This window comes from Balearica regulorum, chromosome 14 (genome assembly GCF_011004875.1).
Source record: "Balearica regulorum gibbericeps isolate bBalReg1 chromosome 14, bBalReg1.pri, whole genome shotgun sequence".
Lineage (NCBI taxonomy): Eukaryota > Metazoa > Chordata > Aves > Gruiformes > Gruidae > Balearica > Balearica regulorum.
In genome coordinates, this window is record NC_046197.1 from 21,691,033 (window position 1) to 21,704,644 (window position 13,612).

Here is a 13,612-nt window from a genome sequence, read left to right on the forward strand (position 1 = left end):
AATACAACAGAGGCAAAGACGATTTTCTGTCCATCAGGATAAGCTATTTGAATGTTGCTTAATAAATTTTGTCATCTGGTGGGGAGAGGGGGAGAACAGCTGAATCTCATGCCTTACAGGAAAACAGGTGGGACCAATAAGAAGAAAGATGAGCCAAAAATCACGCAATTATTTTGTGCTAGCTTAATGGCTGCCTTGTTCTGCCCAAAGGTAAAGACATAGTTATCAGCGCCATTTATCAGGTACACCATTTTAGTATAAACTTGTTTAAAAGAGGGTAGAGCCCCTTTTTCATCTTAATTAGACAGTAACCCATTGATTCCAAGTGGGCCTTCATTTTCTAATTATTTAGTACATAATATAATGTCATTAAACGTCTTTGAGTGGACAGGATTGCTCTAAAAGCTTTAGCTCTAGAGCTCTAATATTAGGTTTTTGGCATTCATCCCTGTGTGTGAAAAGCAGTCAGTTTGTTTACCAGGAATTTAGATTCACATTACTGGGGGAATTAGCAGTGAGCTATTAGTCTGATTCAAGCACTTAACAATTGCTGATCATCTCCTCCTAGCCTGGGGATAATGGAGGTGATCAGCTGTAAATGGGAAGCATGTGGGGCTATTTTCATGAAGGCACTTGGAGAAAGTGCTGCATCCCCTGACCTCTGCTAACCCTGGAGTTTGCAAGAAACCCAAATACCAAGTCACTTCCTGGAGGAAAGCTAATCACCTATAAGAAGAGCTTCCATTAGAGATTAAACCAAGCTCAGACTCAACGCTCCCTTCTTCATCTGAAAAAAAGGTTCAGCCACAAAATCCCTAAGGTAGAAGTGATTAGCCTCTGATGGTATTTACCAGTATCTCTTTTGGTGGGGGAAGCAACTGTAGAATAGCGGCTGGTTTTGATTCCATAGCAGTGCTGAATGATCCTGTTCAGCTCAGCGATGCTGGTTGGTTTCCTGCTTCTCCGCTGTTGTCCCCAAAAGCTTTGTCTGGCTCCTGGACCCCTCAAAGATTGCTTTGAAAGATTTTTTCCTTGTCCTTCTGTAAAGTTGCCTATCATTTTAGCAATACAGTGACTTGTGATTTTTCAGATTTGTTGAATCATTCTTTATAGGTGCTGAACCTGTAGTGTTGTATTGTCAACTCAAAATTACCTTTTATTGTCAGCAGATTTTAAGAGGCATGCCAGGGATCGGTAGCCAGGAATTACTGTTTGAAGTAAAGCTTAGCTTTTCCTCATCTGTGATACATATTGTGTCCCCCTTTAACAGGAAAACTGCAGTCACTTGATCCTTGCTGAAACATACGCATTTGTTGGAGGCAGTGGAATGATTGTAGCGAGGCAAGGACACCATAAATTTGGACTTCAAATTCAAGGCTTATCTCTGGCATCACCTTGCTTATCACCTCGGGCAAGAAATGCATATTGCTTCTCTCACTTTTCACGTAAGAAACAACTTGTCTAAGGAAGTGACTGAGCTTACTGCTGGAGAAGGACTATATGAATGCCCTTTGTAGGTGCTACATTTGACCGTGTTAAGGGATCTAAAGCTATGTCAGAGTTCTAGAAGCCACATCTGAAGTACCTGACAGTGAGTGATGTCTGTAAAAGTTGTTGTGAGGATTGCTTTGTAAGAAATTCTAACTGTTCTTTAAATTTCTTTCCCATAATGCCTCCAGCAGTAGGAGACAAGGAGTGTAGCTTCTATTAAATGCAAAGGAAGGCAGGAGACCGCTAGAGTTGCGAGATAAATTTTATTAGTGTGATTTAGCATTATTTTACACTTTTAAAAATAATCTACATTACAATTAGAAGGTTCCCTCCTTTTATATGCTTGCTGAGAGCTCACTGTTAAGACTATATTAGATTATTTTTGTGTTTAGACCAAAGGTACTCACAGGATATTGTATTCCAGTTTCTGGGGAACAGAAGCTGAGGGATTTTTGTGAATTGCCGTATCGTATGGTTAGTAAGAACTGTTCTGAATTGGTCTAGGTAACTGTGCCAGTCTCTGAACATTGGTGGTGCTAACAGAACTGAACTGATACTGGCATGATGTTTCTCAGTACTGGTTATACTTGTGCATGCATGTATGCTGTGTGGTTGAATAACTGTGATATTTAGAGATCAGGTGTTACAAAAGACTAAGTAAAAATGGGTTTGTACTCATAGCAGTGTGAGTACCTATGAATGTAGGTGTATTTACAGCTGAATTTTGTTTGCAGTTATTGATGAACCAAGCCTAAGAGGCAGATGTATATAAAGATGCATATGTACATGCAAAAGGGACATAGGCCACTTGGAGAAAAACCCAAACTGACATGTTTTGCTTTAATTTCAGTCTAGACTAGCATTTGTCTGAGTGTCAAGCATTTTCCTGTGTAACACAAGACATGACAGGAGGCTGCAATTACAATCAATAACCTTCATAGTAGGGGTAAGGGAGTAAAGATCCACAGTGCTGTCTGTATGAACAACAAAATGGTAATACCTTTTCCCCCTATCAACCTTAGAGCACTAAAGTGGGGAAAGAGGAAAGATCACAGCGCAGATGAGTGGAAGATGAATGCAGTACATTGTGTGTGTGGTACAGATGGCTCAGGGAAATCTATTTCATTATTCTCACACTCTCACTGATTTGTGGAATATTGGAAGGAACATTTTCTTCTTCCCTGTCACTCTAATAAATTCTGGAGATGACAGACACTATTACACTACAGTCAAAAGTCTTGACACATTTCTAGTCCCACCATATGGAGGATGGTCTAATACAGATACTGGAATATGGTAATATGGACTCTCTTTTCATTAAAGAATGGTAGCAAACGTGGAAATAGTGCTGTGTCTTGGTCCAAATAGCCGTATTTCAGTAGGTAATTGGAAATACCAGCATTTGTACTCCTCTTAATTAAGAAAACATGGTATTTGTTCCTACTGCATGGAAATAAGATATTGCTTCTCTGTGCGACAGAGGAGATGGTTCTGCTCCATACAGCGATTTCCTTGCCCTACCTGCCCAGGAAGTAAAGAGAAGGCTGGAATTTGAAGTGGCAATATTACAGCTGCAGAAAGACAACTACTCTGATACACGCAACAACGTAAGATTCTGTAATAAGGTGTCTGACAGTGACTGGGAACCACAGCATATTACCTATCTGGTACTTTCCTTGCAACAGATAAAGCACAGGGTAAAAATACCCACCTGTTCTGCACCTATTCAGGATTGTAATATTGTTTGGCTGTGTATAATATTGTTCAGATGTGTTGTATCTTGTAGGATGAGCAAGGGGCACTACATGTGTGTGCAGAGGAGCGGCGTTGAGCTGAGTTTCTAGCTATCCTGAAAGCATAGGCTGGCTGATGAAGCAACTCTTGCACACAATTGATTGTGGACTATTAACCTATGCTCAGAAATCAATATTCACTTAACACCACATTTTAACAGGCAAATGCAGTACAAAATAACAGCAGTTACACAGTGCACACATTTACACTCAGAATAAACAGGTCATGAAATAGAATTTGGCAGCGGAGGAGGAGGAGATTGGGCAGGCAGCGTGGAAGGGGATAATGACAACTTGAGTATGTGGAGAGGTACAAGGTCGTTGCAGCTCCCAGAGATTTTTGCAACTGAATGCCCCGGGGGTTTTGTGGTCAACACAGCTTCAATGAGCTATATGTATTCTCTAAGCATTACCAGGAAGGATCATCCTGAGGCCAGGTAAGGTCATCCTTTGCTACCTAAATTTACTGGGGTTGAGCACAGAAATCCATCTTAAAACCCAAGTCTGTTGCTAGCTGTGATATTGGATGATATGTATGTTGCAAGGGGCAAACCAGAAAGGAGCAAGAATATAAACTGTAGTACAGTGTCCTTGATCTGGGGTGTTTTTTTCATATACTTAAAAGAATGGATTTGAAAAAAGGAACTGAAAGTAATCCAGAACTGGTGTTTACCAGGGACTTTATGTGTATGTTTACTGAGCTTTACCTGCAACCCACCCTGGAGTATGGACTTCGTCTTCAGGATGGTATGCTGTTCTCTATGCCTTGACAGGCTTGAGGAGTGGAGCCACGTGAACCTCATTAAGTTCAACAAGGCCAAGTGCAAGGTCCCGCACCGGGGTTGGGACAATCCCTAGTATCAATACAGGCTCTGGGATGAATGGGTTGAAAGCAGCCCTGTAGAAAAGGACTTGGGGATACCAGGGGATGCAAAATTGGACACGAGCCAGCGATACGCACTTGCAGCCCAGAAAGCCATATCATGTCCTGGGCTGCATAAAAAGCAGCGTGGCCAGCAGGTCGAGAGAGGTGATTCTCCCCCTCTACCCTACCCTACTTGGAGTCCTGCGTCCAGCTCTGGGGTGCCCAGTACAAGCCAGACATGGACCCATTAGAGCAGGCCCAGAGGAGGCCACGAAGATGCTCAGAGGGCTGGAACACCTCTGCTGTGAAGACAGGCTGAGACAGTTGGTGCGGTTCAGCCTGGAGAAGAGAAGGCTCTGGGGAGACCTTATTGTGGCCTCTCAGTATATAAAGGGGGAATCATAAGAAAGGCAGAGACTTACTACCAGGGCCTGTAGTGACAGGACAAGGGGCAACGGCTTTAAACTGAAAGAGGGTAGGTTTAGATTGGGCATAAGGAAGAAACTTTTCACAATGAGAGCCGTGAGACTCTCGAACAGGTTTCCCAGAGAAGCTGTGGATGCCCCAGCGCTGGAGGTGTTCTAGGCCAGGCCGGATGGGGATTTGGGCAACCTGACCTAGTGAAAGATATCCCTGCCCATGGCAGGGGGGTTGGATTAGATGATCTTTAAAGGTCCCTTCCAACCCAAACCATTCTATAGTTGTATGCCTGAGGAAGACCTCCAGAAGGTGGGGTGGTAGGACGCATTGTGTCAGGTCCCTCCCTGCAATCAGAAACTGAACCCTGCACGACTTCTGACAGAACTCAGATTTTTGTCTTAAAATATTGTGCTGGAATATTAGCCTGACTGTAACTCAAAATATTATCGTGGCAGAAGCAATGGTGGGCACCATATCTGCAGAGCTCAGTGCAAACCGATTGGGGGAAAGTGGGGTGCAAATTGTGGGGGAGGTTTTCGGTGACTGCCGTTCTGGGTTAAGGCTGTTCCATTCCTCTTTTCTGGAAGCCTTCTGTTTCCCAAAGGTAAATCAATAGTGGGAGGTGCCTGGATATGGAATAAGATTAATAATATAGGAAGGAAAGATGCCATTTATGTCAAGTTAACGTGGGCTCAGCAACAGGGGCAGGAACAGAGCCAGAGATGGCCAAGAACTAGCAGCTCCAGAATACACAGAGGAGGCCATAGGCATACTGCTGTGTTCGGAGATGTCTCGCTGTGTCTTCCCTTCAGCCACCTAAGAAATCAAAAGGAGGAATGAATCCCAGTTAGACACATTTATGCTCAAACATCTTGTTACAGAGCCTAAAGTTCTGAGCCCTAACATCTGAGCCCTAACATGAGACTATAGGAAACTCCTGTGGCCAGGCAGCATGGCCTCCTATTTCTGCTTGTCTGTGGAAGGAATAGCTCAAGGTAAAGTGGTCCAGGGTTCTGCATATGTGTGGCATCCCTTGCTTTGATGTCCAAAATCACACATTTCCGGACCCAAGGTTTTTCAAGTACCATCTCTAGGCTACCTGACTTGCTGCTTTGTGGAGGCAACAAATCGATGCATACCTGGGACATTTCTGAAGCAAGAGATGTGCTGGCACTGTCCCCTTGGAAACTTAGGGAAGATGAATAAAATAAGTCTTCCTGTCTTTCTAGAGCTGTCTGCTTCAGGTGCATTTGAGACCAAATGGCATTTTCTGCAAACAGAAGTAAAGCAAGAGTCTTATTGCGCTTTTCTTGAGCATGCCTTGGAGTCTAGTGAACAGAAGTATAGGGAAGCTAGTTTAGGAAATACACTCACAGGCTGTATGGCGTCGATTTAGAAAATACGTATTCTCTGTTCAGTGAATGGCCTGTTAGTTTGTGGGCTCATTTGTGAGGTTGAGCAGACTGCAAAGCCAATTTGCACTGTACTTGAGGGCTTTTGGGTCCCTCTGGGACTTTCCCAGCTGTCTATTTTGTAAGGGGCAGGTATGTAGTATCTCAGACGGGATGTTTAGGTTGTAGGTGCATCTATAGTGCTGGGTGTGAGGCTTTTCTATACAGCAGGAGGTAGGTCTTAATATTAATCATTTAGCTAATGATGCTGGTTTCTTTGGTATCATTTGGACACTTTTACAAACATAAAATATTTAAATCTTATTAAAGTCTGTTGCTAAAATGCTAGAGAGATAAAAGAAATACAGACTTAGGATTACATAGTTGCACGTAACAGGATTTTTGTAACTGCTATGCTGCTGAACCTATTAACAAGGTTATGTCAGGAGCCACTTATCTTGAAGTAAGTGAGGGCCAAAGGTGAGCGTAAGGAAGGAGGGGGAGAAGGGGAACCCCAACCCCATAATCCTGGTGCATTGCTACGGTTACTCAGGAACCTATAGATACAGCCTGTCTGACCTCCCCTTGTAATTTTTTTTGCAACCTCTTCATTTGAATGCTGTTTGGAAATAGCTTCGTCATGTTTGAGATGAACAGAAGTGTTGCCAAAAGACACAGAAACACTTCTGAAAGCAGATCCAGGCTCGTCCGATAGGCTGGATAAGAGATCATGGAGATGCTGCAGAAGAATACAGAACTATATGCAAGAGCAATGCAATGTAGGGTCTTGAAATCAACAGGATTTGAATTTCCCTGTGCTGAGCTGTTTCTCTGATTCTGTGATATGAATGATGCTTACCAAGGCATTTGTTGCTCTCAAACATGCCGAATATCTGGTCGCACTTCTCCTTCTGGTTTCCGCTGCTCTCACATGTACACCACAGGGAGACCTCCACGCTGGAGTTGCTGACATAGTTGGGTGTCATGGGCGTGCCTGTCCCAAACCCCCAGAAACTGCAATCAGGATTTACCTCACCAAGTGAAAGAAGCATAGTGAGTCCTGTTCTACTAAAGGGAATGCTCCCCTGGAAGCAGAAGCCTTCCATTGTGATATGCATGTTTCCCAGGAGAGGTGAGGAGTGCCTGCGAGGTGCCTGGTGAATCTACACGAAGTCTGCTGGGCTGTGAGAAAGTGTGGAGATTGCTACCCCTGACTCAGGCAATCTGATGGTGAGGTATACTGATAACTGAAGCTTTAGTGCAAGCTGGTGCAAGCATTAGATTGAAGGATGTGAAGCATCTGCAGGGACCCAACTGCGGAACTGGCATATGGCAGCAAAAGGCACTCTTACTTCTTCTGTAGCTGGCAACATTGTGCAGCCAAACGCCTTTTGCCAAATGAATGCTGCACACCTGCAGTGTCCTATTCAGCCAGAGTTCATTTAGCACAAAACCAGCAAAGACATCTGGAAAACCAGAAGGTATAGTCTAGATTTACAGCTTGCTATATTGGGATATTGCTCTGCTTCACAGCTCCTCTTTTGAGCCACTCTGAAAAAGTATTAGCAGGTTGGCAGTGAATGCCTAAAACCAAAGATGACCCTCCTTCAAACAGCTGGTAGTGCCATGTCCTGGCTGGGTCTGAGAAGATAGTGTGTACAACACTAAGAAACCATCAGGCGTCTAAAAGTCAGGCACTGAGGGAATGTCATGTTTAATCACTGCTGTGATTGGGATGTAAATCCTGCAGCAGGAATGACTTAGCTCATACAGGCCTACAGAGCCCTGTTGGTCAGAATCAGAATATGCCTGCAAGTTTGTGGCCTGACAGCATCCACCCTGTATGTTCCTGTATGTGTGGATATCACTTACCAATCATCCCCATGTAAGCCTGCAGGCATGCAGCATAGTTGTGCTGAGAGCAACCATCTGGAGACATGTCCGCAGGTTGACAGTTTTGTTGGAAGTCAGCCAGTCGGGACCTGTAGAAAGGAAAATAAGACTATGAGTGTCTATGCTGCTCTCTTCTCTTGGATAATATCCACTGCTGCCAGACCTACTTGCAGATATGGTCTTCTAAGCAGGAGTCCAGAAGCCAGAGGCAATTGGGTTTGGTATTATACTGAAAGGAACAATCAGGAACAATAGTTTTCCGGCGTCGTTCTCCACAAAGTTCATCTTGACATGGACAGAATAGGATCCTTTTGGTGAAATCCTCAGGGACTTTCTCAAAGAAATTCCTTAGCCCTCTGTGGCATCTGCGACGGTCACACATGTCCTCACTTCCTGCTCCCTTGGTGCAGATAGAGGCATAGTCTGTGCGCAGACGAACACACTTCTTGCTCAGATTACAGACGTGAGTAGCTTTCAGGCATGGATTTGTTGCATCTCCTGCTAACTGTGAGCCTAAAAAGCCAAAAGAAACCCAGAAACAATGAAGCAAGTCTCCAGAAGAGGTTCTGTGCAGAAACAGGAATAGCCTTTACTTGGTGGTCAGATCGGGAACATCAAAAACAACAAAGCGAAGTAGTCCTGCTATGTGCCTGTAGTATGACATTGCAGTTACATTAGTTACAAAATCATATTTTTTTATTGGTTCATGTTAAGGTGTTTGTTTCAGAAAGTGCATCATTGTGGGTTATGCCCTGTTTCATGGGCCTGGATCTGTGGCTATATTTATACTTGGTACGGGGGACAAATTTAGGCAAGTATGCAGAGCAGATGTTCCTCTGATTAAAGGGGCCATTACCCCAAATTGTTCTTCTTAATAATTTTCAGCCCCTGAAAAGATAAGAAAGGGCAGCATTATATCATGTAACCATTACAATCCTTACCTGATAACAGAGCTGCCAGTCTATTATAATCTGTCTTCCAGTGTTCTTCATTTGCTGGATTCTCATAGGGAGAGGTCTCCAAATTGAAATAACCTAGGCAAGATACAAGATATTTTATGTAGTAGCAGAAATGCTTTGTGACCAGCTTTCTTTTTTTTTTTTTATTTATTTTTTTTTTTTAAATTTGTGCCTGGCTGTTTCCTCAGGCTGGAGTTCAGAGATGCTCTGTCTTGCTCAAACCCAAATGCCAAGAATGGTTCTGCTGGAGATGCAAAACTATCACTGTTTAAAAACATCATTACATTTTGTCTTCAGATTTCCTCTGACTAGAATTTGGTATATGTTGTCATTTGGTTTGTTTCAGCCCCAGTACAAGTGAGGAGATGGGCAGCATAGGCCAAGTAGAAGCATCCCACTAAAGCTGGAAAGAAGCAGCATGCTCAAGGATGCCATTGCAGTATGTGTCATAACCACATGTCCGTTTTCAGTGATGGACAGATGTGATCATTCTGAGGTGATTTTCACAGCAGTCCCCCCTCACAGCACTAAATCTAACTGTTTCAGAGTAGCTATCCTTGTTTCTTAGGGTCCCTGGGGTATTTGAAAGACTGGTCCCAGACCAGATCAGTTTGCTTATCAAACAGAGCAGCAATGACTCCACTTCACTAGGAGATGCGGTTCCAAAGTGATGCCTGCAGTGTTGGGAAGTGGCCTTTCACAGTTGTTTTCAGATGAGGGACAGGGGTGAGCCTTACTTAGAACCTTGTAAATTCATATTATTTCGTCTCACCATCTGTCATGCTGGAGTGAACGGTCCAGAAAACACGTAAGCAGTGCTCCTGTCTCTTCATGCGCCGGTGACACTTGCAGTGCAGCAAAGAGCTATTTCCGAGGTCTAGCTCTGCATTCAGACATCTAACCCTGCTATTGTGATCCAGTGGAAGGAAGCGAGTCTTAGCAAGGGCACAGTTTTCCAGGGTCCTGTAGGTGGCATTGCAGGTAGAGTCCAAGAGACACAGCTGTTCTGCTGTTACGCAGTCACTCCTTGGCAGAGCCAGGAGGTCTCCTGGTCAAGTAGGGAAAAGGTTGTTAGGATTACAGTCACGATGAATGCCACACAAACACCTTGTCACTGTTCTGTAGGCATCCTATAATCAATAAGGACCCCTTTCAAGAGGCAGAACTGGTTGGGGTCCTTCATATGGAGTACAAAGGAACAAGAGATGTCTCCATTTAGAAACAAAAGGATGAGTATTAATGTATGAAAGAGGGAACAAAAGGTTAAAGAAAAGTCTCAGAAATAATTCTGTTTAATAAAACCTTTTTTTATCACACTTAACTCTTTGAACTTGGCCAGGATCAGAGATGGCTCTGTATTTTATGGAGCAGTAAATCCCTGTGGAAACCTCAGTGTTGCTGAGGCATGCCTTGAAGAAGCTCTTCTGTCTGGGTAATGAAAACCGCAGTGCAATAAGCACATAGCAACACCATACTGTGTGCTGTGAGTCGGTGCTGCTGCCATTGCTAAAGCCTATACTGGTCATTAAGAGATGTACTGAGAAAGCCATTTGTAGGGTGTAAAAGCAACTATTTCACTGAAATGGGAAACTTAAGAATGCGTATTTTTTGCATAATAGAAGAAATCTGTAACATAAGATACAAGTAGTTTCATATAGAAGTGCTGATATGCAATCAATTTAAGTATATAGAACCCAGTCCCTGAAATCTCTGCCAAAAATGCTGGGATGCAGGCTTGGCCTGCCAGCTTTATCTGTTGGTTGACTGTGAACTCTGACTATCTCTGTGTGTGTATATTTGCATAACACATGCATTGATTATATATGTGCACACACATACACACCACCTTATGTGGAATTATTAAATAATCTCAATTTAGCAATATAATCTTTTAAACTAGACTTTTTTTCAGCTTTTTAATTTTTTTATATGGACTGTTGTCTCCTAAGGGTGATACTGGGGTACACCACAGGTAGATGGATTGAGTCTGTAATCTTTCTTCTTTTCTGTAGTATATGAATCTGTGTTTACAGTACAAGTACAATGAAGATCTGGAACAAGACTGCTAATAAAATTCATATATAGGCTAGTATGTTTCTTCCCTTCAGGACAATATTGCTTGGCTGGTTTTAGGAAATGACTGTGCTGAGCCTTACATCTACCTTTAATGTCCTTTGGGTACATGATCTTACCTATCGTTCTCTTGTTCAGCAGGTGCAGTAGTACTATGTCAGTCTGCATTTACTACAGATTAGAAAAAAATCTTGGTACATATTACCTGGTACACCGTCTTCACCATCTAATCTGTTCTCTCACTTCCTTCACTTTTGCTGGCTTCATCAATTTATTTGCTGTAAGCAATAGGTTGCATAATTCTATGCCACTCTGCTTCTCAAACTTTCTACTTTTCCTACAGCCCAGTAATACTATCTAGGTATCTCTGTCTCACTTGTACAAATTTCTTTGCTTTTCTAGCAACTTACTGTACTTTGTCCATCTGACTGTTCCGTAGAGACTGTATGACTTTGTAAGCTCCCTGAAAAACAAATATCTCATCAGAAATGCTTTGTACCCAGCACAAGGGGTTTCGGTTAGCTGTTACTCCTAGGCACAACCTCAATGAACTTTCCATGTCCTGTCATATATATATATGTATTATTTTGATGCCCTTGGTGCACCATGCTATTGATAGAGGGGACAACTGCAGGAGGGAAACTTTTCCTTTATTAAGCACCGTTATCAAAGAAGCATTAGTATTTGGACATGGAAAACTGTGGGAAATCTACTGTAATCATGTGGCTGCAAGTGCTACTGAGGTGTCAGTGCAATAGCCCATTTTTATAACAGTCACTGTGATATTCAGCAGCTGTTTTTTCCTGAATGTAAAGCACTGACATCCTATAGCCAGGGTCTAGGAATGCTTCAGAGCAGTTTTGTAATTTCCATATTTCTAGTCACATCAGCCATGAAGGCTGCACAAGAGGTGATCTGGAAAGAGGAATAATTTCTAACCTCAGCTCTTGTGACTTGGCAGTAGTAGAAGGCAGAGGAGAACAAACAGCTGCATCTTTGCAGGAGCTCCTTGGATTTGTGTTTGCAAACTAAGCCTCATCTCAGACAACTATCAGCCTGAAGCATTTCAGAGGAGGGAATGCATGGAAGGCAGGTATCAAAAGAAGCTCTCTACAAAGTCAGCGTGAGAGGTACAGCAAGGATCTGTTAAGTGAGGTCCAGCCAGAGCAGATGTTCGCTTTGTGCCTTTTCTGCCGCGTTGAGGGATCAGCTCCTGGCATCTGCCCCTTTCTGCTGCGGGAGAGCAGCAAGGCGTCCTCCGTCCCCCCCTCACCCCTCGCCTCGAGGACAATCGTTTCCCCTCCCCAGCGCGTCCCTCCGGTTTGGTCACAGCCGCATTTGCAATTCGCGTTTCGGGGCAAAGCAGCAGCGCGCCTTTCCTGGTTGGAAAAGCAGGGTCGTCCCCGCCCGGGGCAGCGGGGCGCCCGCCGCTTCTGGCAGCCGGTGGCCGGGGAAGGGAGAGACGGGCAGCGGCCGGGAGCCCCGAGCTCGGGACGCGCCGTGGGCCCGCCCAGCACCGGGGGGAGCGCCGGCCGCCCGAACGTGAGCCGCGGATGCCGCCCGCCGGGAGAGGGACGAGGGACGCGCCGCCCGGCCCCGCCGCACTCCCCAGCCCGCCCCGAGCCCGGCGCCCGCCCCGTCCGCCGCCCCGCGCTCCGGGCGCTGTTACCGGCTCGGGAGAGGAGCAGCCCCAGGAGCAGGGCGAGCCCCATGCTGGAGCCCGGCGGTCGGTCGCTCCGAGCTCTGGGGCCGCAGCTCACATGCTGCGCGCAGCCCGCCGCCGTGTGAGCGGCCGCTGCCCCGCCCCGCCCCGCCCCGGCTCGGCACGGCACGGCACGGCACGGCACGGTCTGCCCGGCCCGGCACCGACCGGCCCGCCCCGTCGAGGTGCGAGCGGCGAGCGGCGAGCGCCGCCCCGCGGCCCGGCCCGGCCCGAGAGCCGGCACGGGGGAGGGCGGGGCACTGCCCGCCGGGAGCTCGGCAGGTCCGCCCGCGGGGGTCTCGGGTCCGCTCGGAGCCGCGACGGGCGGGGAGGGCGTGCGGCCGGTGGCGGGATGGGGTAGGGCTGCGGAGCTGGGGGCAGCCCGCTGCGGCTGTCTGCAGAGCGTCCGGGGCAGCTGCTGGGCCCCGCGGTGCAGGGACACGCTGCCGAGGCGAGATGTGCAAGGACGTTTGGAAAGGGGCTGTGGAAGACTTCGTTTATTAATTCATACCACATCCTAGCCCTGAGGGCAAAGCTGTGATTGCTGAGTGAGGAGCACCCACAGAGGTGTACTTTGATAAAAGAAAGTAAGTCTTAAACAGAGGGAGTGTTCTTGGAGGGGACAGATGCTGATTGGCTTTTGAATAAATTCCCTTGGTGCTGCTTTGGTCTGCAGGAGGGATGAGGGAGCTTCTGGCTTCTTCCTATTGACTTTGTTGTGAAGGGTCTTATTTCAGTATCTTACCTGTTGCTGGCTCAGCCTTGATTGAGCTATTTGACTGTATCCACTCTAAGGATGGCACTTCTGAGAGCCCACTTGACATTTAGGCAGCTGTGCTTCTTTTTGAACAGATCCTTCTTTTTAGTTTGCATCGTAAGGTCAAATTAACCAATGCAAAAAAGTAACAGTCCGACATGCACATCAAACATTAGTACTTGAAAATGAGGCAAACCTTTTGTAAGTCGATTGTTTGCACAAGTAGAGACACCTACCCCATCTGCCCGGAAAGCCCAACAGAAAGGGT

The 13,612-nt window shown here is 45.6% G+C and overlaps 1 protein-coding gene across 1 annotated transcript; it reads right to left on the reverse strand.

Annotated features, from left to right (window-relative positions):
* Nucleotides 1-1,737: 1,737 nt before the first annotated feature.
* On the reverse strand, nt 1,738-12,701 carry GFRA3 (GDNF family receptor alpha 3). The gene is made up of 8 exons (XM_075766546.1): nt 12,555-12,701; nt 9,585-9,860; nt 8,795-8,887; nt 8,021-8,366; nt 7,833-7,942; nt 6,820-6,954; nt 5,709-5,839; nt 1,738-5,385 (listed from the first exon to the last, which is right to left on the reverse strand). Exons 1-8 carry the CDS (start codon nt 12,595-12,597, stop codon nt 5,251-5,253), a joined length of 1,269 nt encoding a protein of 422 aa, XP_075622661.1. The 5' UTR covers nt 12,598-12,701; the 3' UTR covers nt 1,738-5,250.
* Nucleotides 12,702-13,612: the final 911 nt, after the last annotated feature.